Source organism: Myxine glutinosa, chromosome 10 (genome assembly GCF_964187855.1).
Source record: "Myxine glutinosa chromosome 10, kmMyxGlut1.1, whole genome shotgun sequence".
Taxonomy (NCBI): domain Eukaryota; kingdom Metazoa; phylum Chordata; class Myxini; order Myxiniformes; family Myxinidae; genus Myxine; species Myxine glutinosa.
In genome coordinates, this window is record NC_136270.1 from 97475336 (window position 1) to 97502381 (window position 27046).

Sequence of the window (27046 nt, forward strand, 5' to 3'; positions counted from 1 at the left end):
GACGCATACCTTTATTTGGGCAGTGTATAGGCAACTGGCTCTCAGAAATTGCTCTCAGAAATAAAATTTAAAGACCCCGGGTTACATGCATGAAGCAAAATCATGCTAACTGCTTATGATTCAAAACAGCTCACTGCATTGGAAAACGTGTGGATAGGAACACTGTACTGTAAAGGGTGGACCTTGTAATACCCGTTCACACCTGGAGGTGGCGTAACACGATACATATTCACCAAGAGAAACTGCGTCCCTCACCCCACCCCCCATGACCACAAGCAAAAATATAAACACCCCTATACACTAATTGGCATCATGCTGATCCTCGACAAGTTTGGATGTAATTGGCCTAGAACTGTAGGAGGAGTAGTGCGACAAACAAACACCGCAGTCAGTGAATTATAGTTAGGATTAATAAAACGATGTATATTTAGGCAATTCAGATCCATCAATGCTTTTGTACCTGTAACATCATCTTGTCTCAGGATCATCCTTTGCCTTCCCCTTTGTCGGTGTCTCCGAGCTGCATCGACGCTGTGGGAAACCCAGGCGGGCCCCAGGAGTAATATAAGAAACACCAGTCGTGCACAGAATAACAGGTGAGGCCCAGTAGGCATGGCTGGTGGCCTGAAAATACATCAGACAACCACGTTTTGTGTTTTTTTAAATTTTAACATTTTTGAATGGTATAAAAGTATTTTCCTTTTGCATTATCCATCACATCCTGCTTGTGTCATATTTATCAAAACTTAGTTTGCCCTATTATAATTAATACCATTATCCAATTGAGAATCAGGGAATCAGGGATACCAAAACATCTTCCATGGCAAGGAATATACTGAGTGGTTTTGCTTTGCCTTCATAGCAAATGTTCGTTGGAGGATTTAGAATTTGATTAGTGTACCTGTACCAGCATACAATAGCTGACTGTGGTATTGGGAGGTATATGAATATTAATGAATGCATGATGAACCGGAAAGGATGAGGCGTAACCGGTAGTGACGTGGACGAGCTGTGGTGAGGAGTGGGGAAGGACACGCCATTAAACGTTTGAGCTGAAGAACCTGCGTGTGGGCTGTCATTGTTATACAACACTGACTCTTTTAGAAAGATATTAAGGAATCTTATTATCCATAAATGAGTGCTAGTGACAGAACAATATATATATAGATATATATACACACACATATATATATATATATACATACACAATACACACACACATATATATATATACATATATACATACACAATACACACATATTAGGTGTGTACACACATACACACATACACAATACACACATACACACATATACACACATATCTATATATTAGGGTGGTCCAAAAATTTGAAGATTGGATTTTCATTTCTCCACAAGCCTGCCCCTATTCCTATTGAAGAAAGTAGTTTGTGGTGAAAGTTTGAGCTTGATTGGACAACATTTAGAGGTTGCCCAAAATGTTGACAAATTTTAATGAATAATAAGACACAGAATTTTTAGAATCATACATCAATTCATAGATAATTATCTATTTCCAATTACTCAAATTATTTATTATTGTTGGCTTGCACTTGTCTTCAATGGTATGACCAAGAGATTGTGCAAAAGCACTGGCCACAAACATAGCACGCCGATCTGAGAGATTTACTCTGTCCAGAGTTGCCACTATTGCTGGAGTGATCACCTTGATGGGAGCCTTTTTTGCCTTTTTGGCAGAAGATGAACTTTGGAGTTTGAATTCATTGTCCCCTGAATCGGAGCTTTCAAGCTCAGACTCATCATCATCATCAACCACAGCCGATGTTGATGGAACAGATTGCATTGCTGTTCGAGTCTCAGCAGCATGTTTCTTCTTTCTTTTATCTTCATTCTCAAGCCTGATGCGCTTTCTGTTCTCCTTCACTGCCAGAGTGTTGTCCACAGATTCCATACGTGAACTTGAAGGATCCTCACGCTGCATGATAAGGAATGCTTTGTCTTCTTCATTCGTCATTTTCTCAAGCGCATCATTTGGTGAGATATCGAAGAGGGATTGAAGATCATCTTTGAACATCTGCTCCTTCACTCTATAGTTTTCGAATGTCTTGGTTCTATTTTTCTTTTCCAGTTTGTAGGCATCATACAACTTCGAAGAGTTGGCGCTCACAGGAATCTACTCTCTGCACTGGAATTCGTGCTTTCTCCCAGTATGCACACACAGCTTGTACACTAAGTTTGGCACTTTCACGAACTGTATGGTGTTCTTGTATGTGATGATACACCATTTTCTGCAATGTGTGTCCTTTGGTTGGTAATCCCCCACATATTATTTCCTTTTCAGACTTGCGCAGCAACCAAACTGTGGAAGAGCTGCGAGTTTCTGCCATCTGAAAAAAACAGGATAAATTTAAAATGTTATTTTTTGAGCAACCTCTAAATAAGTTCCAATTGACCTCATATTTGGTTTATATATGCAGATGATCTGGTGTTGATTGCGGAAAGTATGGATGGACTGAAGGAAAAGATGAACAAGTGGAAGGAATGTATGGAGACAAAAGGTCTGAAGGTGATTATAGGAAAGACGAAGGTGATGGCAAGTGGTAAAGCATGTGGTGAGGTGGAAAGAACTGGGAAGTGGCCATGTGCTGTGTGCAGGAAGGGTGTCAGAGGGAACTCCATTCAATGTGCAATGTGCGCTGAGTGGGTTCATCAAAAATGTGGTGGTCTGAGAGGGTCTTTAACCAGTGTGGCAGCTACATTCAAATGTAAGGTGTGCACAGAGGGAGCTGCAGATGGAGGAAATGTTGAGTTGGATCTTGGAGAAGGCATGAAGCAGGAAGGGGTGAAAACATTTTGCTACCTCGGAGACATGCTGAATGGAGGTGGATCAGACTCGGCAAAGGTTGCTTCGAGTGAGATGTGCATGGAAGAAGTTTTGGGAACTGAGTGGCGTGCTGATGAGGAGGGGAGTGTCGTTGAAGCTGAGGGGAAAGGTGTATGCTGCATGTGTGAGAAGTGTTATAATTTATGGGAGCAAGACATGGGTAATGAACGTAGAGCAGCAACGAAGGCTGGAAAGGGTGGAAATGCGAATGGTTCGGTGGATGTGCGGAGTATCGTTGAGAGAGAGGAAGACAAATGATGAATTGCGAAAGATGATGGGAATACAGCCTGTGATTGATGCTGTGAAGAGGAACAGGTTGAGATGGTTTGGTCATGTGTTGAGGAAGGATGAAAGTGACTGGTTGAGAAGAGTGATGGAAATGAATGTAGAAGGAAGTAGAGGACGGGGAAGACCGAGAAAGACATGGCTAAAGATAGTGGAAGAAGAAATGCGGGCAAGGGGGTTAACAAGGAGAGATGCAGAAAATAGGGCAAAATGGAGAAGATTGTCATGGGGACCGCAAGGCTAACCCCCGCTCTAGCAGGGAAAATGGCCTTAAAATGCATGTTGTTGTTTGTTGTTTGACCTCATATTTGGTTCATATGATCTTTATAAACATAGGAACAAGGGCAGCCTTGTGGAGCAATGATTTTTAATAGTATTAAATATTACATATATCTGTGGACCACCCTTATATATATATATATATATATATATATATATATATATATATATATATTGTTACGGACGCGGTTAAGATGTTATTATGGGCCGAGCGGTTGGTATGACCGCGACCGTTACAGGATCCCCGATTGGCCCGACTCCCCCAACGTTGACCAGATCGCACCACAGATATTCAATTTGGAAACCTCTAAAGCGACCGAAAGAGAAGGAAGAGAGAAGAAGACAGAGTACGGAGGAATAACAGGATTTATTATACACACAAGCATAAAGAAGGAGCTATCAAAGTTATTTACAAGCAATGGATGGAAGAAGCAGTCACACAGTGAATCGTTAGCTTATACTAGTCAATTTACTTAACCCCAGGACAACGATTAGGACAGACGACGTTCACACTTACACGGGGGATATTGCAGGCAGGTATGGCTTGAGGATGGATGGTTGTTTTGGGAGGCAATGGAGGGTCCAGCGTGGATTGCTGCCTGGCACGTCCTTTTCGTGGCCTGCGGCCCCTTAGCTGCCCCCTTAGCTGCAACGCAGCTGGTCGCACGATGGCTCGCACACACCTGCTTGTTCAGGCGTCTTCCTTTTCCCCAGCAACAACGAGCGACAGCAAGCAAGAGGATGGGGTCAGAGCAAGAGGACGGGGTCAGAGCAAGAGAGGCAAGAGCAAGAGAACGGGGTCAGAGCAAGAGGACGGGGTCCGAGCAAGAGGACGGGGTCAGAGCAAGAGGACGGGGTCAGAGCAAGAGGACGGGGTCAGAGCAAGAGGACGGAGTGCGTCCCGCGGCAGCTTATATTGGTTTCCTCACCGAACCTTCGCGCACTTTCTCGGGGGTTCCCGCTCCGCCCTCCCTTAGCCAAACCCCTTGTTCTGGGTCTGGGTTGGATGAGCGGGGCCGACTTACTCCTCCCCCCTATGACGAGGGGGGCGACCCGTCTTCTCTAGCCACTCCCCTCGTTCGTAATGGCCGCAAATGGCGAAAACCGGTCAGCAGCTGCGGGTAAGGCGCCGTCACGTTGCACAGCAGTTCAGTACTGCAATAAACGGTTGTTGTCAAAGCTCAAGTGGGGGAATCCCTGGCACTTGAGCTGCCATGGATCATCGGAGGGGCCTACGCTTTATTTCGTTTGATGCAATGCAGAGTCAATCTAGTGGGAAACACATATTTAGCCTACATAGAATAAGGAAATAAACTATTTAAAAAGATATATCGTGGCCTGTGTGTAAGTTTCATGGAATTAACTAGGAGGACGGCTGCGACCATTATTTACATTACGAGGGTGTTACACACAACAAAACCATACTTTTCACATTCGTTACACTTTCTCCAAAATTGTTACACTTCTCAAAACCGTTACACTTCTCAAATTCGTTACAATATATATATATATATTTATACACAGTGCATTCAGAAAGTATTCAGACCCCTTCATTTTTTCACATTTTGTTATGTTGCAGCCTTATGTGGAAATCGTTTAAATTCATTTTTTTCCTTCATCAATCTACACTCAATACCCCATAATGACAGAGAAAACAGGATTTTAGAAAGTTTTGCAAATTTCTTAAAAAGAAAAAACTGAAATATCACATTGACATAAGTATTCAGACCCTTTGCTATGACACTTGAAATTTAGCTCAGGTGCCTTCCATTTCCCTTGATCATCTTTGAGATGTTTCTACACCTTGAATGGAGTCCACCTGTGGTAAATTCAATTGATTGGACATGATTTGGAAAGGCACACACCTGTCAATATAAGGTATCATCGCTGACAATGCATATCAGAGCAAAAACGAAGCCATGAGGTTGAAGGAACTGCCTGCAGAGCTCAGAGACAGGATTGTGTCGAGGCACAGATCTGGGGAAGCCCTTAGACCCCTTTGACCATTTACACCCTTTTTGACCCCTTCCACCCCCTTAGACCCTTTATACCCCTTAGACTCATTAGAGCCTTTACACCCCTTAGACAATTTATACCCCTTAAACCCACCCCTTCGACCATTTACACCCCTTTAGACCCCTAACACTCCTTAGACCCTTTACACCGCTTAGATCCCTTTAGACCTTTTACACCCCTTAGAACTTTACACCCTTTAGACCCTTTCATACCCATTTCGACCCTTTTGAGACATATACACCTTTTTACACTTTTCAGACCTATTGACTTTTTAGACACTTTGGCCAATTTAAGACCATTTGGACACTTTTGACCCCTTTTGCTCTTTCGACCTTAGACACCTTTAGACCCCATTTGGCCCTTTTAAGAGCATTGATTCTTTAAACACTTTAGACCCCTTTATGACCCCAAAAAAACTTTAGACCCCTTAGATAATTCAAAAAAATTTCCTCCCAAAATCGGTTTTGACGACCTTTTCTGTGCACTATTCGCGTCGCATCACAAGTTGCGATGATGAATCTAAACTGATATCTCAAAGTGAAACTGATATTGAAACGTGAAACTGAATCTACTGATCTATGGATCATCGAATACGAAGCCAGAATAAAATGCTGTGGGAAATTGCTGAAATCAAAGCTCTGGTGAATATAGAGAGAGGGGGAAGGGGGAATCGGGGGGGGGGGGGATCAGAGCTGAATAAACGATGTGGAGAGGGATAGGTGCCTGGAGGTGGTCGGTTGGTACGGAAAGAACCTTGGTGATCTTCCCTCAGGCTGTAGGCCCAAAACATGCCTAAACCTGTTTCCCAGCTGAGCTTTCATAATATCACTTTCACTCCCGAGCAGTACTTCAGAGGTACAACAATTATGGATTGGAAATATAAGCTGATAGAATGGAACCAGGTTGTCGAGCTTACCAGCTGCACCCATTGCGACATATGCTCACTGAATATTTGCACTGAATTCCCATTTATATCAATACACACTCCAAAGGAAATTGCTCATTTCAGGTGAGACATTTATGCACCCCAGTTATTGATGGGTACCTTTGCTAGTATGTGTATGTATGTGTATGTATGTATGTATGTATGTATGTATGTATGTATGTATATATATGTATATATATATATATATATATATATATATATATATATATATATATATATTGTGACGGACACGGCTTAGATATTATGATGGGCCGAGCGGAATGGCCGCCGTGTTCGCACAGTTTACCCGATTCCACCCGACGTTGACCAAATCGCGCTATGCTAAATCAATGAAGGAAAGGACACAACGGCTGGGATAAATGAAACGACACAAGGGGTACAGTTCTCAAGACCTCCGGAGGAGGATATAATTGGTGGTGGAGAAAAGGGGTAGATTACAAGGTAAGAGGTAAAGCACAGAAGAGATAGGCACTTAGACACAATCTTATCTATCCCAGACAGACCACAGACAAACGGAACAAGACTGACTTACACAGGGATTGATGGCAGGGAAGGACAGGCAGTCGATAGCACAAGGTGCACCTTGGCTCAGGGGCAGAATCAAGCACGGTCCAGTCCAGAGATGCGGGGAGGTATTGCAGCGCTCGGAGGTGGCGTCTCTCTTCCTTCAAGTCCAGCGCGCATCTGACGTCACCTCCCTCTTCCTGCGCATGCTCAGCGGGGAGTGACACGCCCTCGGCTCGTTGGCCCCACCCCAGATGGGATCGGTCCGCCACTTCTATTGGGTGCGGGGGGTTACCGGGCTCCGCCCTTGACGAGGAGCTGACAGCGAGCCCCTACGTGGTAACCCCGTCGAGCACATGTTCGATGGCGGCTAACCAAGCCGGAGTGAGGACGCGCACTCCCCGCGCCGCCGCCGTTGTTGTTGCTGTTGTTGTTGTTGTTGCTGAACCATGAGGAAGAGCTGCGGGGAGGTATTGGGAGGTCCTAAACTTCCTAACGGTGCCATACAATCACATTCTGGTGCAACGAAGAGTCAGAATTAATGGAAACGAGTCCTTAACTGACATAGACTAAGAATAACTAGCAAGATGTCCTATAGTTGTCTACGTGAGATGCGGTGGACCTGGATGCGACATTTAATGGGGGAAATAGGGGAAGGTCGGGTCTACAGAGTGTTGTTTACAGAAAATGGGACTAGGGAATGGGGGATTGGGGATAGTTGGGAAGTATGGAGGAAATAGGGGAATATTTACAAGCGGATATGGATGGAGGCCAATCTCATATCCGCAACATTGCACCCTTCTCTACCTCGGGGCGTCCCGACCCGATAAATTTTTACCTACGTTAGTGTGGCACTCAGATGTAGTTCCCTCTACTATTAACTCAACCCTGAGTGCGACAGTTTTACAGATGTTCACAAATGAGTAAATATGTCCCCCTGCGACGTTGCACCCTTCTCCTAACAGAAACACACCCACAGGATAACCGAATCGCGGAAAGCATTCTCAAACTAAACATACAGCCGGTAGGGAGCATTATTTACACAAGACTGATATTTACACTACGATCCAGGACCTGTTCTTTGAGGAACACATGCAGATGTTATGCATAGAGAGAGAGCACGCATGCCAGCATCGATACACCAACCCACGAGTGCCCTGTGGCCCTACGGCCTTTAATAATGTGCAGAGCACCCCATCCAAGCACCAAAAGCACCACCCCATACACACAGTCAGCACCATCCGGTGCACCAATAAAGTGTTCATAGTCACCGGTGGTGTCGCAGCCGGCCGATGTTCTGCCGCTGGTCTTGCCTTCATGGAGCACTTGGCCTTCTGGCTTCCTTAGAAATAAAGAAAGGCGCCAACCGCGTCCATTTCTAAATTGTGGCCGTCAGGGGGGCCAACTATAAGTGGTTCACCTGTATGGCATAAGGTGCCACGTTGACCCAGAGGTCCATCCACGGGTGGTGCTTGCCCGCAAAAGAACTGCGGTCCATGGTGGGCGGCCACAAAAATTGCGGTCCATATGGTGTATCGATCCAGGCAGCAAGCAGCGAAAGTACAGGCCCACAACTGCAGAGCCAGCACCTCTCTCTCCTCTCTCTCTCTGCCCCAAAGCCAGATCCTCGGAGGTGGGAGACAAAAGAAAACAAGTGAGTAAGGTGGTAAGGGCGCAAAGTGCATGCAATATAAGGTAATGCACACTGGGGGCACATGGGAACCAGGTGAGACAGGTACGTTCCTACCGTACACCCCCCCCCCCCACCAGGTAACCTACAGTGCCCCTCCCTTACCCCTTACTGTATCCACAAAACACAACACTACCCATAAACATCTACTTTACACATCAACAACGTCCCTACTGTCTTCCCCGTTCCTCCCATAAACCAAATTCGTCTTCTCTCCCTCCTAACCAATCAAATTTGCCATTTCCAACTCTCATCAAAATTTGCCATCTCCAACTCAACATCAAAATTTGCCATCACCAATTCATAATCAGTCCCTCCTAAGGAGGGAGAGATGGAATCACCCCAATGTCTCATCCACGTCGTGATGCGTCTCACAGATCCAACAGCAATTCTCATTTCCTGCACACAGAACAAAGGAACACAGGTGTGGAGTCATCATCACCACCTCAGGTAAGTGGCTGCGTATGGTGCGACAGGTTCATCAATCCTAACTATTTCCTAAATGACTTTAACAACTTTACATTACCCGGGGTCTTTCCCTGCCAATCCATTGGCCAACTTACACTATGGGTTCTAAAAACCAATTCCCATTGACCAAACTGTGGTGCTTCTCAATTTGGGGTCTCACTCCCCCGATTCATCTCCCGGTGCCCTCGCACAATTTCTGGGCTGTGACGTGTAGCTCTCCCAGCAGGTCTACCCACCTGCACACCTCCACCACTGTAGTTGCCACCCGAGCTTACCTGCTCCTCACCCTAACCTAACTAACTGGGGAAGGCCCTCTCGCACTCTCACCCCCTCAGTGCCCTCTCTGGAACGGCTGCCCGATCCACACCCGGGATTCTCAGGCACCCACTGACACTAACGGCTCCCAGAGCCCACCTGCGGCCTCACCTGGCCGACATCCTCACAGTGGTGGAGTGCCCAAACCAACTACACACACTAACAGGCTACACGCCCAGCCATTTCCACAACACTAATGCACCCATCCACAATACCATTCTGCAACCGCACCACAAATGCCAATATCCAACCACAATTTACCTATACCCTCTCCCTAACACTTACACTACCCGCCCCGGGTACTCGTGAAAGGGGTCCACTCTTCCCCCATCCACACCTTCGCACCATGCACACCACTCCGTACCACTTACTCCAACTCTCTCCACACCACTCATTCCAATACTCCATGTACTCCACACTCCATGTATTTCACACAACCATTCTCCATACCTGTTGTTGCACACCTGTGCACTCATACTTGGTGCCGCCTGCACCCTTCTCTCCCCCAAGCGCATTTGCGCTGATCCACAACACTCACTACTCATACACTGCTCCACACACCTGTCCAGTTCTCACACAGCATCATCTCATCTAACTACTCCCCTCTGAAACTTGCGCTTCCCAGTCATCCCTTTAAACTATTGCGCTCCCTCGTCATTATCATCCACTAAGCTACTACGTCCCCACTACAGGTGTCCTTGTCACTAACTAACCTTAACGTTACCTAATGTCATCTTCTAGGTCCCTACACACAATATCCTAACCCACCCGGGCTAGTTTTCACTGCCATACACACCCCATAATCTATAGCGCATTTGCCCCCCAATTTGTGAGGGATGACAGAGTTGCCATCCCACCACATCGGGCATCTCCTACTACCAATTTTGCACATCAAATTTCAACAAATCAAAAATTTGCCAATCACTACTCATCATCTGCCAATCATTACTGCCAATCCTTTGCCAATCATCAAATTTTGTTTTTCTAATTTCGGGGCCAAAACACTATCCTCGTCATTACAGTCTACTTACTAATGCCTCTCGGTGCGCCAATTCACTTCTAAAGCTCGGCTTTGTACAGCCAAGCCATGAATGCGGGTTGTTTGGTGCCAGCGGCTGGATACGTCCCGCATTCGGTGCAGGGAAGGAGGTTTACCCGGGCCGAGGTCCCACGCACCATCTCGGCACGGAGCCATCCCATGGCCCGATCTCGACCTGCCGGAATGCCTCAACAAAAAGTGGTCGCCATGACGACCCTTCCTATCGGGCTGCCCGCTCCGCCTCGTGGAGCATGGACGCGGCCGTTCAAAGCGAGGCCCAGCGTGGATCGCGTACGGCGGTCCTTTCGAACCCGCCGTGGCTCGGATCCCCGCTGGTTCTCGCGGCACGCGAAGCCCGGCACGCACCGAGGGCCCGATTCGGCTATAAGTCGCTCTAACCGCTAACCCAGTTACCGTCGATGCCTCACCTGCATGCTCACATGCATACGCTACCCCTTTCTTGCTCATACCTCCAGCTGTTCCCATGCTCCTTGTACCTTTCCTTACACACCTCGGTACACTCATTCCACTCACAGACTTGGTCACACACCTGACCACCGAACACTTTGGCACACATTCGTTGGTCGCACACCTCACCAACACACCTCTTCGCGCCCCTTCCTCGGTCACCTCCTCTGTGACAATCACAGGTGTGCTTTCACTCGCACACCCAACCACGTGCCTCACTACCAATTCCAGCGTGCATTCCCACACACGCTCTACCATTCCAGGTGTGCATCCTTCCATTCCAGGTGTACATCCTCGCTCACCTGTCACAACTAACTCACGCTCCATGTCACTCTCACTACTCTCACCTCCACTCTTGACAGCGCACTCTTTCCTCATGCACCCGTCCGTTACACACCTTTCTCGCGCACACTCTCCCGTTACACCCTCTGTAACACTCACCACAGGTGTACACTCTTCCTTACTTTTGACAGCGCACACTTTCCCCATGCACCTGTCCGTCACACATCTTTCTCGCACACCCTCTCCCGTTACATCCTCTGTAACACTCACCACTTCGCGCTTCCATGTGCTCCCTCGCACACGCGCTACGACCGACTCACTCTCGACAGCACCCTCACTCCTTGGCACGCACTTTTTCCTCACACACCCCAGAGTCGGACTTTCTCGCACACCTCCTTTTTCGCACACCAGACCTGTCGCACACTTCACCAACGGCCTCTCACGAACACCCGGGTCCATCTCGACCCCCAAGCTTCTTAAATCACCTGGCGCATCATACGCACGACCATATTGGTCACCACTTACACCGGGTCCTCTTTCTCTTCGCTTCTCCTCCATCACCTGCGAATCCCTCATCCGGTTAATGAGCACATCATCACGATCCGAACACAGACTTTGGACCAATTCTTTTACTTCCTCCTTTATCTCTTTCTTATCCTCTCTCCGTCGCTTCTTAATTTCGCTCACCCCTTCTTCCACTTCTTCTAATTTCTGCTTCACCTCCTTCATCTCCTCGTGCGCCCCTTTAAGTTCTTCCTCTAACTCCACTTTATTTTTTTCTATGTGCTCCCGCACCTCCCGCTCTTTAACCTCCATCACCTCTACCACTTTGTTCATTTTCCTCGTCAGGTCCTCATGTACCGTCTGACACTCTTTTTTAATTACCCCTACGTCCTTTTTCATCTCCTTCTGTGTCGATTTTAAACCCTCTATTACCGCTGTGTTCTTCTTTACCTGGTCCCCCAACTCCTTTTGTCCCACTGTCAGTTGTTCTACTCCCAGCGTCAACTCCTCTATACCACCTTGCAATTTTACAGTCCCCTTTCTCACCTCCTTCTCCATGCGCTCCTTACAGTGCCTCACCTCCTCGCGCACTCCTCCGACCTCCTCACTCACACCTCTTCTGATCTCTTCTCCCATCACTTGCATCTCCTGCCCAGATGCCACCCTCATCTGCTCCATTTCCTCCCTGTGAGCATCCAATTTAGTTTCTACCCCCATTCTGACCCCCTCTATCTGCTGCCCCATTTGTTTAACTTCCCTTTCCGCTTGGTCCCTCATGTCCCTCAATTTGCCTTCCATACTGTTTTCTAACCCCTCTAACCCCTTTTTCATCCCTTCCATTTGATTCTCCTGAACGGCCATTCTGTTTTCTACCCCCATTAACCCCTCCTGTATTTCCCCTAATCTATTGTCTAATCCCTCTATTCTACTCCCTAACCCTCCGATCTGGGCCCCCATCCTTTGTTCTAACCGTTGGCTATTGGCCCCCATGTCCTCCCTCAATTTCTCGCTATTGGACCCCATGTCCTCCCTCAATTTCTCGCTATTGGACCCCATGTCCTCCCTCAATTTCTCGCTATTGGACCCCATGTCCTCCCTCAATTTCTCGCTATTGGACCCCATTACCCCCATTTGGCCCTCCAATCGCTCACCCTGAGCATCCATCCGGTTCCCCATTACCCCCAATTGCTCACTCTGCAGTTTGAGGGACGCCTGCATTTGCACCATAAATTGCTCCATGAGGGCCTGCATTTGGGCCATCCCTCCCACTTGTGCAGCGGGTGCGGCCGCCTTAGCTATGTGCGAGGCGCCATTTTGCGCGCCCGCAACCTCGTGCGTGAGGACGCCATTTTGCGAACCTGCCGCCCTCACTGCTTCGCTCTCCTCATGTCCCTCAATTTGGTCCTGGATCGACCCTGCCTCACTCTCCTCTACCGGAACCCAGCCGTCTTGATCTGCCATAGCGCGACTTTCAAAATTCGGGTTTTTATTTTTGTAAAACAAAATCAAATTTCGCCGTTAATAATTTCGAGCGCGTGAAGCGCGCTTCGGGTCCAATCCCACTTCCCGACACCAATTGTTACGGACACGGCTTAGATGTTATGATGGGCCGAGCGGAATGGCCGCCGTGTTCGCACAGTTTACCCGATTCCACCCGACGTTGACCAAATCGCGCTATGCTAAATCAATGAAGGAAAGGACACAACGGCTGGGATAAATGAAACGACACAAGGGGTACAGTTCTCAAGACCTCCGGAGGAGGATATAATTGGTGGTGGAGAAAAGGGGTAGATTACAAGGTAAGAGGTAAAGCACAGAAGAGATAGGCACTTAGACACAATCTTATCTATCCCAGACAGACCACAGACAAACGGAACAAGACTGACTTACACAGGGATTGATGGCAGGGAAGGACAGGCAGTCGATAGCACAAGGTGCACCTTGGCTCAGGGGCAGAATCAAGCACGGTCCAGTCCAGAGATGCGGGGAGGTATTGCAGCGCTCGGAGGTGGCGTCTCTCTTCCTTCAAGTCCAGCGCGCATCTGACGTCACCTCCCTCTTCCTGCGCATGCTCAGCGGGGAGTGACACGCCCTCGGCTCGTTGGCCCCACCCCAGATGGGATCGGTCCGCCGCTTCTATTGGGTGCGGGGGGTTACCGGGCTCCGCCCTTGACGAGGAGCTGACAGCGAGCCCCTACGTGGTAACCCCGTCGAGCACATGTTCGATGGCGGCTAACCAAGCCGGAGTGAGGACGCGCACTCCCCGCGCCGCCGCCGTTGTTGTTGCTGTTGTTGTTGTTGTTGCTGAACCGTGAGGAAGAGCTGCGGGGAGGTATTGGGAGGTCCTAAACTTCCTAACGGTGCCATACAATCACATTCTGGTGCAACGAAGAGTCAGAATTAATGGAAACGAGTCCTTAACTGACATAGACTAAGAATAACTAGCAAGATGTCCTATAGTTGTCTACGTGAGATGCGGTGGACCTGGATGCGACATTTAATGGGGGAAATAGGGGAAGGTCGGGTCTACAGAGTGTTGTTTACAGAAAATGGGACTAGGGAATGGGGGATTGGGGATAGTTGGGAAGTATGGAGGAAATAGGGGAATATTTACAAGCGGATATGGATGGAGGCCAATCTCATATCCGCAACAATATATATCTATATATATATATATATATATATATATATATATATATATATAATATATATATATATATATATATATATATATATACATACATATATATACTGTATATAAATAAATACTATAAATCTTTAAAAATAGAATGACGTTGAAACTCAAATGACCAGAAATGTTAATCTTAATAACCTTAAAATAAATAAATAAAAACAGTATTGAGCACTTCAGTAGCCTGGTGTTGGCTTCGCGGTTAGGGTGCTGGCTTGGGATCGTAGGATCCTGAGTTCGAATCCCGGTCGATCGCTGAATTAACGCCAGAGGAGTTGACTCAGCCTGTCATGCTTCTGAAGTCGGCAAATTGAGTACCTGCTTGCTGGGATGAATGTGCTGGTGTGTGCCCTGGATTAGAATAGGTACACCATATCCCTGCGTGTTGTAAGAGGTGACTAAAGGGTTGTAGTCAGGAAGGGCATCCGGCCATAAAAGTATTGCCTCAAAAAGGGAACCATGATGATTTTCATGGGCCCCGCAAGGCTAACCCCACTCTCGCAGGAAAAAATGGCCTTAAAAAGGGCTGTTTTTATTTATTTATTGAGCACCTCAGCCTGGATCGTTTTGAAAACATTACACTACTACATCCTTTCAATTCAAAATTTTCAAGCCTTTAAGAAAGAAGATACTGTACAATTTCCCTTTTCCCTGTGGAAATAGGTCATGATGGAAATGAGGTACAGGTGACATTCTACCTGCTGTCCTTCAGGATAATGCCGATTTCGCACACTTTGCTTTGATATCTTATTTGCATTTGATTCACAACCGGAATATAAATTGTAAAACTAGGACTTCATAGACAGGCCATTGCATCAAACATTTTGCCATTCGTCGGAATAAATATTACACTGGGACCCATCTGTGAGCATTGATTGGTCATGGCTGTTAAACATTCCACCGTGTTATTCAATGATGAAGATGTGAATTATTTCTGGCTCCCTTGCCAATTTGTGAATTTCTGCCTTCATTGCCCCAACAAAGTATAACCCCATACTTGGGGCTGCTCAACCAGAAACCCCACTGCATTCCATCACCCACCATGGATTAATGTTCTCAAAGTTGGCCAGGATAAGTAACAACAATGACAACATTCCACTTGCTGACAGATCACATGTTCGTCATGATTTTTGCTGATCTTTGACAGTTTGCCCTGTAGAAGCCCTCTTTGCGGAATCAGGATGTCTGTCTCGACACCAGAAATGAAAAGCAGCCTTTTTCGCAGATGTGCCACACATGAAAGGGAGATTTCTTTGAAAGAGGAAAACCCGTGGTTTTACTCAATGATGTTGTAAAAGAAGATTGCTGACATATCCAGATATCAGATGTAACTAAACACTGTTGGATTGTGAAAGGGACAGAAATCTACTCTAATATCTGTGTACATGGACCATTATATACGTATGTGGTTCTTGTCAATTCTTTCAGCTCTACAGGATAGTCAGGAAAGTTATATTACTTTGACATTGTAATTGTGCAGTAATATTTAGATGTTAGTATCGATTTGATATGTAGGGCCTAATCAATATCGACAAACAATATTGACGCATTGTGTATAATAAATGTCATGATTCATTATGAGGATATATAAAGGAGATAGTGGCAAAAACAGAGATACTGCACAAGAAAAATGAAACCGATCACAGAATTTGAGGCTTAGAAGATCTGAAATTCTTAGAAAGGTACCGACAATATTTTATGCCACATGTCTACAAGAGCTTTGTATTACTGTTGTTGTTGGGGTTCTTGTTGTGGTTCTTGTCGGGGGTCGATTTTTGAAATGTGCACCCATTGGTCTGACAGCTGCCGGACCACACCCACATCTTTCACTTGACTCCACCCACCATATTACCGAGACAAAATTGTATGGCCGCCATCTTGGTCTCCTGGTGGGCCTAACACATTAGGCCTTTAGGCCTCTGCCAATTATACACTGTACGGATTTACGTTGTTGTTGCGTCAGATTTACATTACCTTTATTTGGGTCGAATGTTATTCACGATGAGGGAGCCTGAAAAATCGAATCATATGTCGAAAAATTGTAATGTTTAATCAAGCTCGTCAGAATGCAGAGTATGTCAGAACACATGGTAATCAAGCTTTACATTGCATTACGTAATCAATCGTTACGTTACATAAATTACTAAAACTAGGGCATGCCCGTACTATATATATATCTAAAATTATATCCCCCCCCCCCCTCTATTTACATGAAATGGTTTGGTCCATGAAATGTTTTGGTCCATTCGCAACGCCAAAGCGAACGGCGAACGCTTTACATGAAATGGTTTGGTCCATGAAATGTTTTGGTCCATTCGCAACGCCAAAGCGAACGGCGAACGGCTTGCGAGTACAGTGACAATCCCCCCCCCCTCTATTTACATGAAATGGTTTTAATTAGTTTTAAAACATAGTTTAACGCCAACATAGCGGCAACATATTTTGCCAACGTGAAATAAATGAATACGCTCTCAAATGTGCCGTCCGAGGCAGAGTGTGTTCGCCACGTTCGGCACACGCGATAGCTCGCTGCTCTCTGATTGGTTGAATCGTTTTTTGGACATAGCTCGGTAAGTAATTGTCCGATTAATATGAAACCTTGAAAAGGCACATCCTCGGGTCCCCAGCAATATACCTGGCAAGTTTAAAGTATATCGGACCGGTAGTTGTCGAGAAACAGCGGTCGCATACACACACACAGAGATTACTGGAATTATAGATAGATAATAGCATTACCTAATTTCTGAATGGCCCCATATTGAGGTTAAGCAATCGGTGACTGCGTGACGAATCAGCTTGTTCTGATATAACTGTGGGGAGGGTGACATGGATGTGAGGTGTCGAGTTAATATTTTCATAGCGCATTAAATATGTTTCCCAATCGGCCAGTTACCAGATTTTGCACAGGTTGTGACCCACAGTGCTGCCATTCTTGTTAAAAGGTGAGAGATTTATCCAATGGAAACTTTCAGTCTTTGGCTGTCTCTTGAACTTCTAATTTCGGCTAGCACCACTCTCTAATTACTTCTGTCACTGAAGGTAGACAGAGGTTATGTTTTCACCCCTGTCTGTCCGTCTATGAGCAGGATGTCTCAAAAGGTTATGGACGGATTCAGCCGAAATTTGGCGGAAAAACTGGAAGTGTGACAAGGTTGAAATTATTAGATTTTGGTGAAGATCCGGCCCCAGGTGCTATAATTTTTTAATTGATTCTTCACCATTGAGTGATAGGGCTAAAACTGATAGATAGCACGATATCTCAAAAAGTTATGGACTGATTTGGAAGAAACTTGGTGGACAGATTGGGTGTATTATAAGGACAAATCTATTCGATTTTGGTGAAGATCTGAATCTGAATCCGGATCGGGATATGAGAAATTTTGAAACGATTCGTTCCCATTGAGAGATCGGGCCAAAAAGGATATATAGCATGATATCTAAAAAAGGTTGTGCAAGGATTTGGCCGAAAATTGGTGGATGAGTTGAGTAGGTGACAAGAACAAGCAGATTAGATTTTGGAGGTCCGGATCCAGATCCGGCCTATCAAGAGGATACAAAACTTAAACTGTTCTGCCTGTCCACCCTGGCAGAGGCATGCGCTGTAGCCAGTGCCATTCAAGTTTGCATTGATGTTCCATGATCTGTTTTTCCTTTAGATAAACCACTTTGAATTTTGATGTAGTATTTTACCATGATTCATGGTAAAATGTGAACTCGAGATTGATAGCTTGCATGAAAATCACATTAGAACATTGCTCTGCTAAAAAAAAAATAAACACCAAAAAAACAACTTTAACCGACCCTTTCCATAATAAATCACTGACATGCATTACAGACATGAAATTTCTTTACAAGCTGCTTTGCTCCTCGGTCAGACAACCAGTAGCTTATTTGCCAACGTTGCACACCATTTTTTAAAAATTCAGCCTTTTTGAAAAAAGAAGTTTATGCAGAACTTTGGAGATCCATATCTTTCGCTGTGCATTTGGCGCAAAGTTTTCATTTTCCTGGAGAGGGGAGAGGGGGGGGTGGCTTCCTTCTCCATCAGAAAACCTGATGGAGATCTTGTTGGCTTCCAATCTTGTTGGCTTCCTTCTCCATCAGAAACCCTACAATCCCATGAAATCGGCAACTTAAATTCCGCTCAGATTGTATTATTCTTAATTATTTTTTTTGTATACAAGATCGAGGCTCATGTGAGAGCTAACATCAATGACAAAAAACAACAACAAACGGACACACAAAACATAAAAAAGGGAGTGGGAGACAAGATGGGGAGAGACAGGGTAGCACACAAGTAGTACAGCAGAGAACAGGGACAACGGAAGATCTGTGGGAGGGAGAGGGCTTGGGAAGGAGGGGGGGGGGGTATATAAAACACATGGAACTTCCAGTAAAGAAAAAAGTCGGTATTTCAAACAAAAAGTGGATTTGGGGTGAATTAATGGGGGTAGAAAAGATCAAGGTTTTGGATGGGGGAAGATAAGAGATGGTGGTGAACAGCTGTTTTAAAGACCTGGAGGGAGTGGTGGGATTGAAGAGAGTGAGGGAGTTGGTTCCAGAGGCGGGAGAAAAGAGGAATGAAGGAGTGAAGGTGAGCAGAGAGTCTTGATTTTGGCAGTTTCACCAGAAGAGGGTTACTGGCAGATCTTGTGTGACCTGTATGAATATTTGTGGGACAGAGCACAAAGAAAGCTGGGGGAGCAAGGCCGGAGAGGAGTCTGTAGAAGAGAGAAAGACCACCAACCTGCCTGCGGTGAGTAAGTGAAAGGCCCTCGGAGTTAGCTTCATCGCGGGAGATTCCAATGATTCTTAAAGCTTTGGTTTCAACAGCGTGAAGACGAGCTAGGTGTGAGGCAGGAGCACCAGCCCAGAGGGGAGAGCAGTATTCCATTGAGCTGCTGATGAAAGCCTTGTTTTGCACAAGAAGAATGAAAGTTTCTTTGCGGATGAAAAATCCTTGCGGACGAAAGCTGCGGATGAAAGTTTACAATGCCAGAAAAGATGATACTTGGGACAGGTTGCGTACAACTTCAAACTGTAGCATGTGGCTCGTTTGCCTTCTTGTTGGAATTTTGCCCAAAGTGATAGCTCATGGCCTGCAATTTGTAGAAATCAATAGGAATTGCAAATGAGTTGAGGAAAAAGTGGAGTTAATTTATCCGTAGCTAGTAATGTCTGACCATAAATTTACTTTCTCCACAGGGAAATTCGGGAAAATTGAGCTAATCGACGACAAAGCCGACGATTATGATTATCAACCAGTGGCGGTTAAGCCTCTGTTTTATTTCGCAGGAGGGGCTCAATTCCTGAACCATCTATGTTGTCTGCACGTGTGTTAACTGTGCATGGTTAAACCATAATGTTGAAAACACCACATGTACTTATCAAGAAGCAAATTTAGACCGGAAGCAGGAAATTCATTTTTGGAACATCTTTGGTTTCTGAATAGATGTGGGAAAGGAAAATTACCAAGACTCCCCCAACTAATAATAACAATATCATGCTGTTGTTACAGAGGCACCATTAATGCATCAATAGAGGAAGATAATATCATATCTTAAAGCTTTTTCAGTGTCTTACTGAGAAGCATTCATACAGTGGTTTAAAGGTCAACTATATTTCCACAAAGTATGCAACTGGTGCTACCAGTCTCCCACAGACATACCAGCCTGAACATGGTGCTGTGCGGGCCCAGGCAGGCAAAAAGGCTGGTACTTGGATAAATTGTTAGTGTAGAAAGATGCAGAGAGATTACTTGGGAGCTCAGCACACAAAATTTGTCCTGCCACCAGCTCTCACTTTGTCTCTATTGCATTCTTCTGTCTGTCCCTAAATCAGACTGCTCTGAATGTCAATGTGGCATTGCGCCATATTTTATAGTTGCGCGATCGCTCTACCCGAACATCTAGTCCCTTCGGACGATGAAGTGGTGGGACTGTTCTCATGCAGCATGATGAGTATGGAGGACGGAGGGGGGCAGGGGTAAGAGGAGGGGGTATCATCATGAAATTGAGGAGTGGAAAATGAAAAAAAATCATCAGTTTATGAGATAACTTGTGACCTCTAACTATACAAAATAATCATCTTATGCAATTAAATGCAAAAAAATACAATGTCTTCACATGGAAAAGCATGGCAGACACATTAAATGTCTATTATTCCTTTTTACATGTATAGAGAACCAGGGACAAATTAAAATTATGACTGATGAGTGATGAGTGTATGTGTGTGTTTGATATTACTTTGCCTGTACTTTTGCATCAATCACATGGACAATGGCACATATCATGTGTTTTTGAAAACAATGAAAAAGTTCAACAATCCCCTTCACTGTGATGAATTATCTGGCCCAGTGAAGACCTGCTCCTGAGTTAGAGCAATGCGTTCCGTCCTACTCACAGACATATCAATTCAACGTTAGAGCTCCTGATTTCATCACTTGGTCGTCGCACTAGGTCCAAACAATCCAAAAAGGAATGTATAAACCTCACAAACTATGGATCATACCAAAGAGTTACAAGCATATCTTGGACAACAAAACATAACTTTTTTTCATGAAATACAACAAACCTATATAATTTCCCAACTGCAGAGTGAAGACAATTTTAAAGGAAAGTGTAGGAGCAAAAACCAACCTCTTTAGTGAAACAGCTTTTCAGAAGCAGGTTTTGATGCAGGATCAGAAGAGTGAGCGAAGCACCCGTAGGGCACCGATATTCGGACAAGCAGCGAAGAGAGAGAGAGGCGTTTGGCCCTACAGGAGGTTAGACTGTCTCTAGACAACGCCCATAAAGGCTTTCGCTATACTCTGGGAGGGGAGCGAAGCGCATCCATTCATGCCACAAAGTAGTCCTTTGCTCGTATAAAATGCCCAGCTAAAGGGTCAGTTGAAATTGACTGATTTATAGCGCATGAAGAAGGGATCACAGTCAATGGCTTCGGCACAACAGGAGCTTTCTGATGGAGATATCCTCGACGACAAAACTTCATCTAAAATCCTGATTTCCTAAACGATATGTATGTATGTATATATATATATATATATATATATATATATATATATATATATATATATAACTGTAAGAAATAGTAGAAACTCCAAAGTACGAGCAGGGCGTCTCATTTGTATTGAATATATAATCGTTAGATTAAATAAGACGCGGACGTAGCTTCAGGACGTCGATCTTTAATTGTCGACAAGCTTTCGACCAACAAAGGTCTTCTTCTGAGTCAGCCCCAAGTTCCGCACTTCCGTCGAACTTGGGGCTGACTCAGAAGAAGACCTTTGTTGGTCGAAAGCTTGTCGACAATTAAAGATCGACGTCCTGAAGCTACGTCCGCGTCTTATTTAATCTAACGATTATATATATATATATATATATATATATATATATATATATATATATATATATATATATATATATATATATATTGTTGCGGATATGAGGACTGTATTTTTTTATTGTGTGCTTTATTATTATTATTGTTTATTCTGCGCCTCCTGCCTCCGGAGTTGTGTAAAAGTAAAAAGGGCGTCCCGGTAGTTATTCCATGAAACACCACATTGCAGGACCCGATAAAACCCTTGTTCAGTAGCTTATATCTTATTATGTGTTTTAGGGTAAGGCCTTGTCGTCCATTAACATGACACTCCATTGCACCGAGTAAAAGAGATAGATTCCCTTCATTCCCATTCCCAAAAACCTCCATTTCCCCTTTCGTAATGGCCAAGCCTCAATTTGGCAATTACATCCCCTCCAAAGCCGCCATTGACCACGAAGCAGGGTTGGGGAAGAAAGGCGGGTCCCCACCTCGTCAGAGAGGGGAGGAGTGAGCCAGCCCCACTCGACCAACCATGATCAAGGGGTTTGGCTTGAGAGGGCGGAGAGAGAATGCTTGGGGGAGGTTCGCAAAGGGTGAAGGGCGGGGCCTATATAACCCGCCGCGGGGCGTTCCCCAGAGAGACATGAGAGTGGCGAAGAGAGACAAGCAGATGAGTCCAAGAGAGTTGCAAAAAGGTCCAAGGCTGAGCTGAGCTACGTGGTGAGGTGCAAAGGAAAGAGCTGGGTCGTCAGAGCAGAGCTGAGTTGTGAGGTCCAAAAGCAGAGGTCATCCAGGGAAGCGCAAAAGCCTGCTATTCGTCACCTTGCTCGCCAGCGGCAGCGTCTACAGCAGCAGCAGCAACAATGCTCGCCAGCCGCTTAGGGGCCTGGACGGCAGTTCAGAGCAGGGCCGCGAAGGAACGGCGGCTGCAGAACGTGTGGATCGTGCTGCCGGACCCAGTGGACTTTCCTCTCCTTCCAGTCAATCCACTCTGCAATTCCCCGCGTGAGTCTGTGTCTTCGTTTGTTCTGTCCTGGGTATTAAGTAAGCCTGTTAGATAAGCTAGTAATTTGCACTGTGTCGCCTGCGTCGCATGTCCCCTGTAAATAATCGTGACTGTTCTTCTTGCTTGTGTATGTGTACATAATAAACCCCGTTACTCTTCTGTACGTCTTCTTCTTCCTCTTTGCATTCGGTCGCTTTAGAGTTTTCCAGATTGAGTATCTGTGGCGCGATACGGCCAACGTTTGGGTGAATCGGGTGAATCGGGTTTAGTCGGGGAACAACTGTTCGGCCGCGGTCACACCACCGCTCGGTAAAAAATAACATCTAATCCGCGGACCGTAACAATATATATATATATATATATATATATATATATATATATATATATATATATATATATATAGATATATATTGTTACGGTCCACGGTTAAGGATGTTATGTTTGCCGAGCGGATGGCACCGCGACCTAACAGTTTCCCCGATTCACCCGAACGTTGGCCGTATCGCGCCACAGATATTCAATATGGAAAACTCTAAAGCGACCGAATGTAAAGAGGAAGAAGAACACGTACAGAAGAGTAACGGGATTTATTATTTACACACACAAGCAAAAGGAGCAGTCACGGTTATGTACAGGGAACATTGAAAAAGCAGGTGACACAGTGAAAATTACTAGCTTATCTATACAAGCTTAACTTATTCCCTGGACAGAACAAACAGAACAAACTCACGTACACGAATGGGGAATTGCAGAGTGAATTGGCTGGAAGGAGGTGTGTGTGGCTGGAGGGGGAGGACAGCACGGAGCTGGCTGGAGCTTGATCCCGCACGGGACGTCGGGCTGGACCTCGACGGCCGCTGATGCCACCGATCCTGTCATGTGCGCGGGATCACGGGTCGGAGCTGCTTGGTGGAGCAGACGCGCTGGTGGGGGGTCTGGCGTGACGGGTTCTCTCCTCTCTCTTTCTTGGTCCAACCACTCTTTCTCTCTCTCTTGGCCCAATCACTTCTCACCACCGACAACTCAACGCAACCAACGCAACCACTGACCACCACAACACAACCACTGACGACCAACCCAGCTCTTTCCCAAAACCACACAACTCAGCTCTGCTCTTGTCATGGACCTCTTCGCAACTTCTTGCGCGTGCGCCTTTATAGCGCCTCCAGCGATTAAGCCGCCGGCTTTTAGGACACGCCCATCGGTGTGCTCACCTCGGCCCTGGTTGGTCGCGCGACCCTCTGGCTCCGCCCTTGATGACGACGGGCAGGCACGCCTTTCTTCCCCAACCCGAGCACATGTTCAATGGCGGCTTTGGGGCAAAAACAACCCACAGCTGTAACAAACTGGCCAACTGCCCAGTGCAGTTGGCAATGGAGACTTGGAGGGGATGTAATTGGCAGATTGAGGCTTGGCCATCATGAAAGGGGAAATGGAGGTTTTGGGAATGGGAATGAAGGGAATCTATCTATTTCACTTGGTGCAATGGAGTGTCATTTTAATGGAAGACAAGGCCTTACCCTGATACACATAATAAGGAAATAAACTACTGACCAGGGATATTATAGTATCCTTCAATGTATGCTTTATGGAATTAACTACCGGGACACCCTTTGACCTTTACACAACACTGGAGGCAGGAGGGGCCAGAATCAAGCAATGTTACACAACAATTTACCACAATACAACACAATAAAAAAATACAATCCTCATATCCGCAACAATATATATATGTATATTGTATATATATATATGTATATATATATATATATATATGACACATCAGGTCGGTTTGTCAAAAACAAGAAACAAAAACTTTGTCCGTCTGTTTCCTCCGAGGAACCAAAATTTAAGTGCGAGTTTACATTTCAATTACTTCCCACTGTCAATGGGAAATCCTCCCATCTGGATTTGGAGGTGACCAACTTCCAAGCCAATGTATTAGAGTAACAGTATTATGCAGATGATTTCTTCTTTATAATAAAGCTAAGTGTGAAAATAGTCTAGGAACTGAAGTTTAAAAAACTATTGGACTTAACTCTCAGTTACATAACTACCTCTGCCATCAAAGGTAGACGGGGATCGGGGCAGATCCAGAACAATTTTTTAGGGGGGGAGTTCTCTTGAGGTTGAGATGTTCACTCTTATTCAAATCAATGCATTCGTCTTTTCTTTTTCACTTGACAATATTTAGCTAAAAGAGAGACATTGTCTTCAATAGTGATGAATGTCGGCTTGTGCCAGCCGCCCTGAGTGAAGTGACGGTTTCCTATTTGTACATCGTTAGCTCTTGTAGTCGACTAGCTCTACTAAAGAATGCCCAGAAACTCCATTCTTTGTGGATTTTGCCTTTCGTCATCAAATCATGGCATTCATATCTAAACCCACACCATAGTGAATGTGCGTTACTAGCGTCCATTAATCTGATATTCACACATTGTTGTCCGCATGTAAGTCTTAGGACGTCTCAGTCTGCGAATGGAACGCTCACACTCGCATGATGTTACGGACATTGTGCAAAAGAGACGCATCAGGAAGTGGATGTTGGGGAAGAATGATCCGTATGTCTGTTTGAGGGTTTTTGCTGCTGTGTTTGGCACCTCAGATGCCAACTTGCCTTCCCACTTTATCTGCCAGGTGTGCACCTCTGAAACAACTGTTATTGGTGATGGCGGGTCATCTTGGTGTAGACTGTAGAAGTCTCCCAAACGAGATCACAGAAGGAAAGGGCTGCAGTGCCAGCGTGGCCAGTCTTGTGTGCTTTGCTTAGCGGGTCTGTAGTTGTATGAGCAGGTCCTAAGTCATTGGCCGGAGCCAGCAGCGGCAGAAGTATCATTGGAGGAGAGGCACCAAATGTGGAGTCGCACAAGTATCATTGGAGGAGAGGCACCAAATGTGGAGTCGCACGATGGTGCCGGGGCAGCTCAGTTTCCAATGCCGGAAAAGATGATACTTGGGACTCTGAAGGTTGCGTATAACTTCAAACTGTAGCATGTGGCTCGTTTGCCTTCTTGTTGGCATTTTGCCCAAAGTGATAGCTCATGGCCTGCAATTTGTAGAAATCAATAGGAATTGCAAATAAGTTGAGGAAAAAGTTGAGTTAATTTATCCGGAGCGAGTAGTATCCGACCATAAATTTACTTTCTCCACAGGAAAATTCGGGAAAATTGAGCTAAGCTACTCAAAAATAAAACCTCAGTCCTGTCAGTAACTAAGTCGAAAGAAAAGCTGAGGATTTCAGAATCATTGGGATGGATCTTCATAACAACGATGCAAATACACAAAATGTTTCTGATACAGATCAACAAAAATGCCTGGTGTTGGCTTAGCGGTTAGGGTGCCGGCTTGTGATCCTAGGATCCTGGGTTCGAATCCCGGTCGATCGCTGAATTAATGCCAGGGGGGTTGACTCAGCCTGTCATCCTTCCGAGGTCGGCAAATTGAGTACCAGCTTGCTGGTATGAATGATCCCGGTGTGTACCCCGGTTTAGAATAGGTACACTGTATCCCTGCGCAACGTAAGAGGCAACTAAGGGTTGGTGTCAGGAAGGGCATCCGGCCATAAAAACATTGCCTCAAACAGGGAACCATGATTGTCATGGGGCCCGCAAGGCTAACCCCCGCTCTAGCGGGGAAAATGGCCTTAAAACGATCATTCATTCATTCATTCCACAGATCAACAAAAACACTGAACGGACAAACACAAAATGAGGAGAAATGGACCCAAGCACCAAGCCTAAACTCGCCATTATGGATCATCAGATTGGCATAATAACGGAAGATGTTTCCACTGAAAGTTTGGCTTACATGGTGAAGTAGTTCAACATTGTACTGCACTTTGCTGTTAGATGCAATCCCGAAAATGTTGCCTTTCACTTTTAGTGGGGCAGATATGTGCTGCAATTGTTCACTTTCTGTTAAAAGCACCAAATTTGGCATGAGGACTGTTTTCTAGGAGTTAATAAAAATTAGATATAGTGCCATCACCCAAATTCACGTTAAGTGCCATTAAGAGGATGTTTTCAAAATGGCCTCCATTTTAAACCGGAAGTGAAAATGACTCGTCAGAAAACCTCTAAATATTTATAACTTGGCCGAAAAACATAATCAAATGCACAACACAACTCAAATTTCACATAAAAATCATCTGCTTAATATTGTAAGTCGTACAAAGTACGACTGAGACAACGGCGACACACTTCATTTCCAAGATCTGTCAAGATGCTCAAAATTCTATCGTGTGAAATGGAGATTCCTAATTGATGTAAGGTCTCCACAAGATCATGGCTGCGAGTCTTGGCATGAACAGATATCCCTACATAGATTGGGAGAGGAGACTCGCGAGATTTGTTTCGCCGTTCCCG

At 45.4% G+C, this 27046-nt stretch overlaps 1 protein-coding gene across 1 annotated transcript in view; it reads right to left on the reverse strand.

Moving 5' to 3' along the window:
- Positions 1–21109, reverse strand: part of LOC137433398 (uncharacterized) — a 320088-nt gene extending 298979 nt beyond the window's left edge. Inside the window, exons 1-2 of the mRNA XM_078785923.1 lie at positions 20989–21109; positions 461–624 (exon numbers count right to left, since the gene is read on the reverse strand). Coding sequence (XP_078642049.1) covers positions 461–614 — 154 coding nt within the window. The 5' untranslated portion in view covers positions 615–624; positions 20989–21109. The remainder of the gene's footprint in view (positions 1–460; positions 625–20988) is intronic.
- Positions 21110–27046: the final 5937 nt, after the last annotated feature.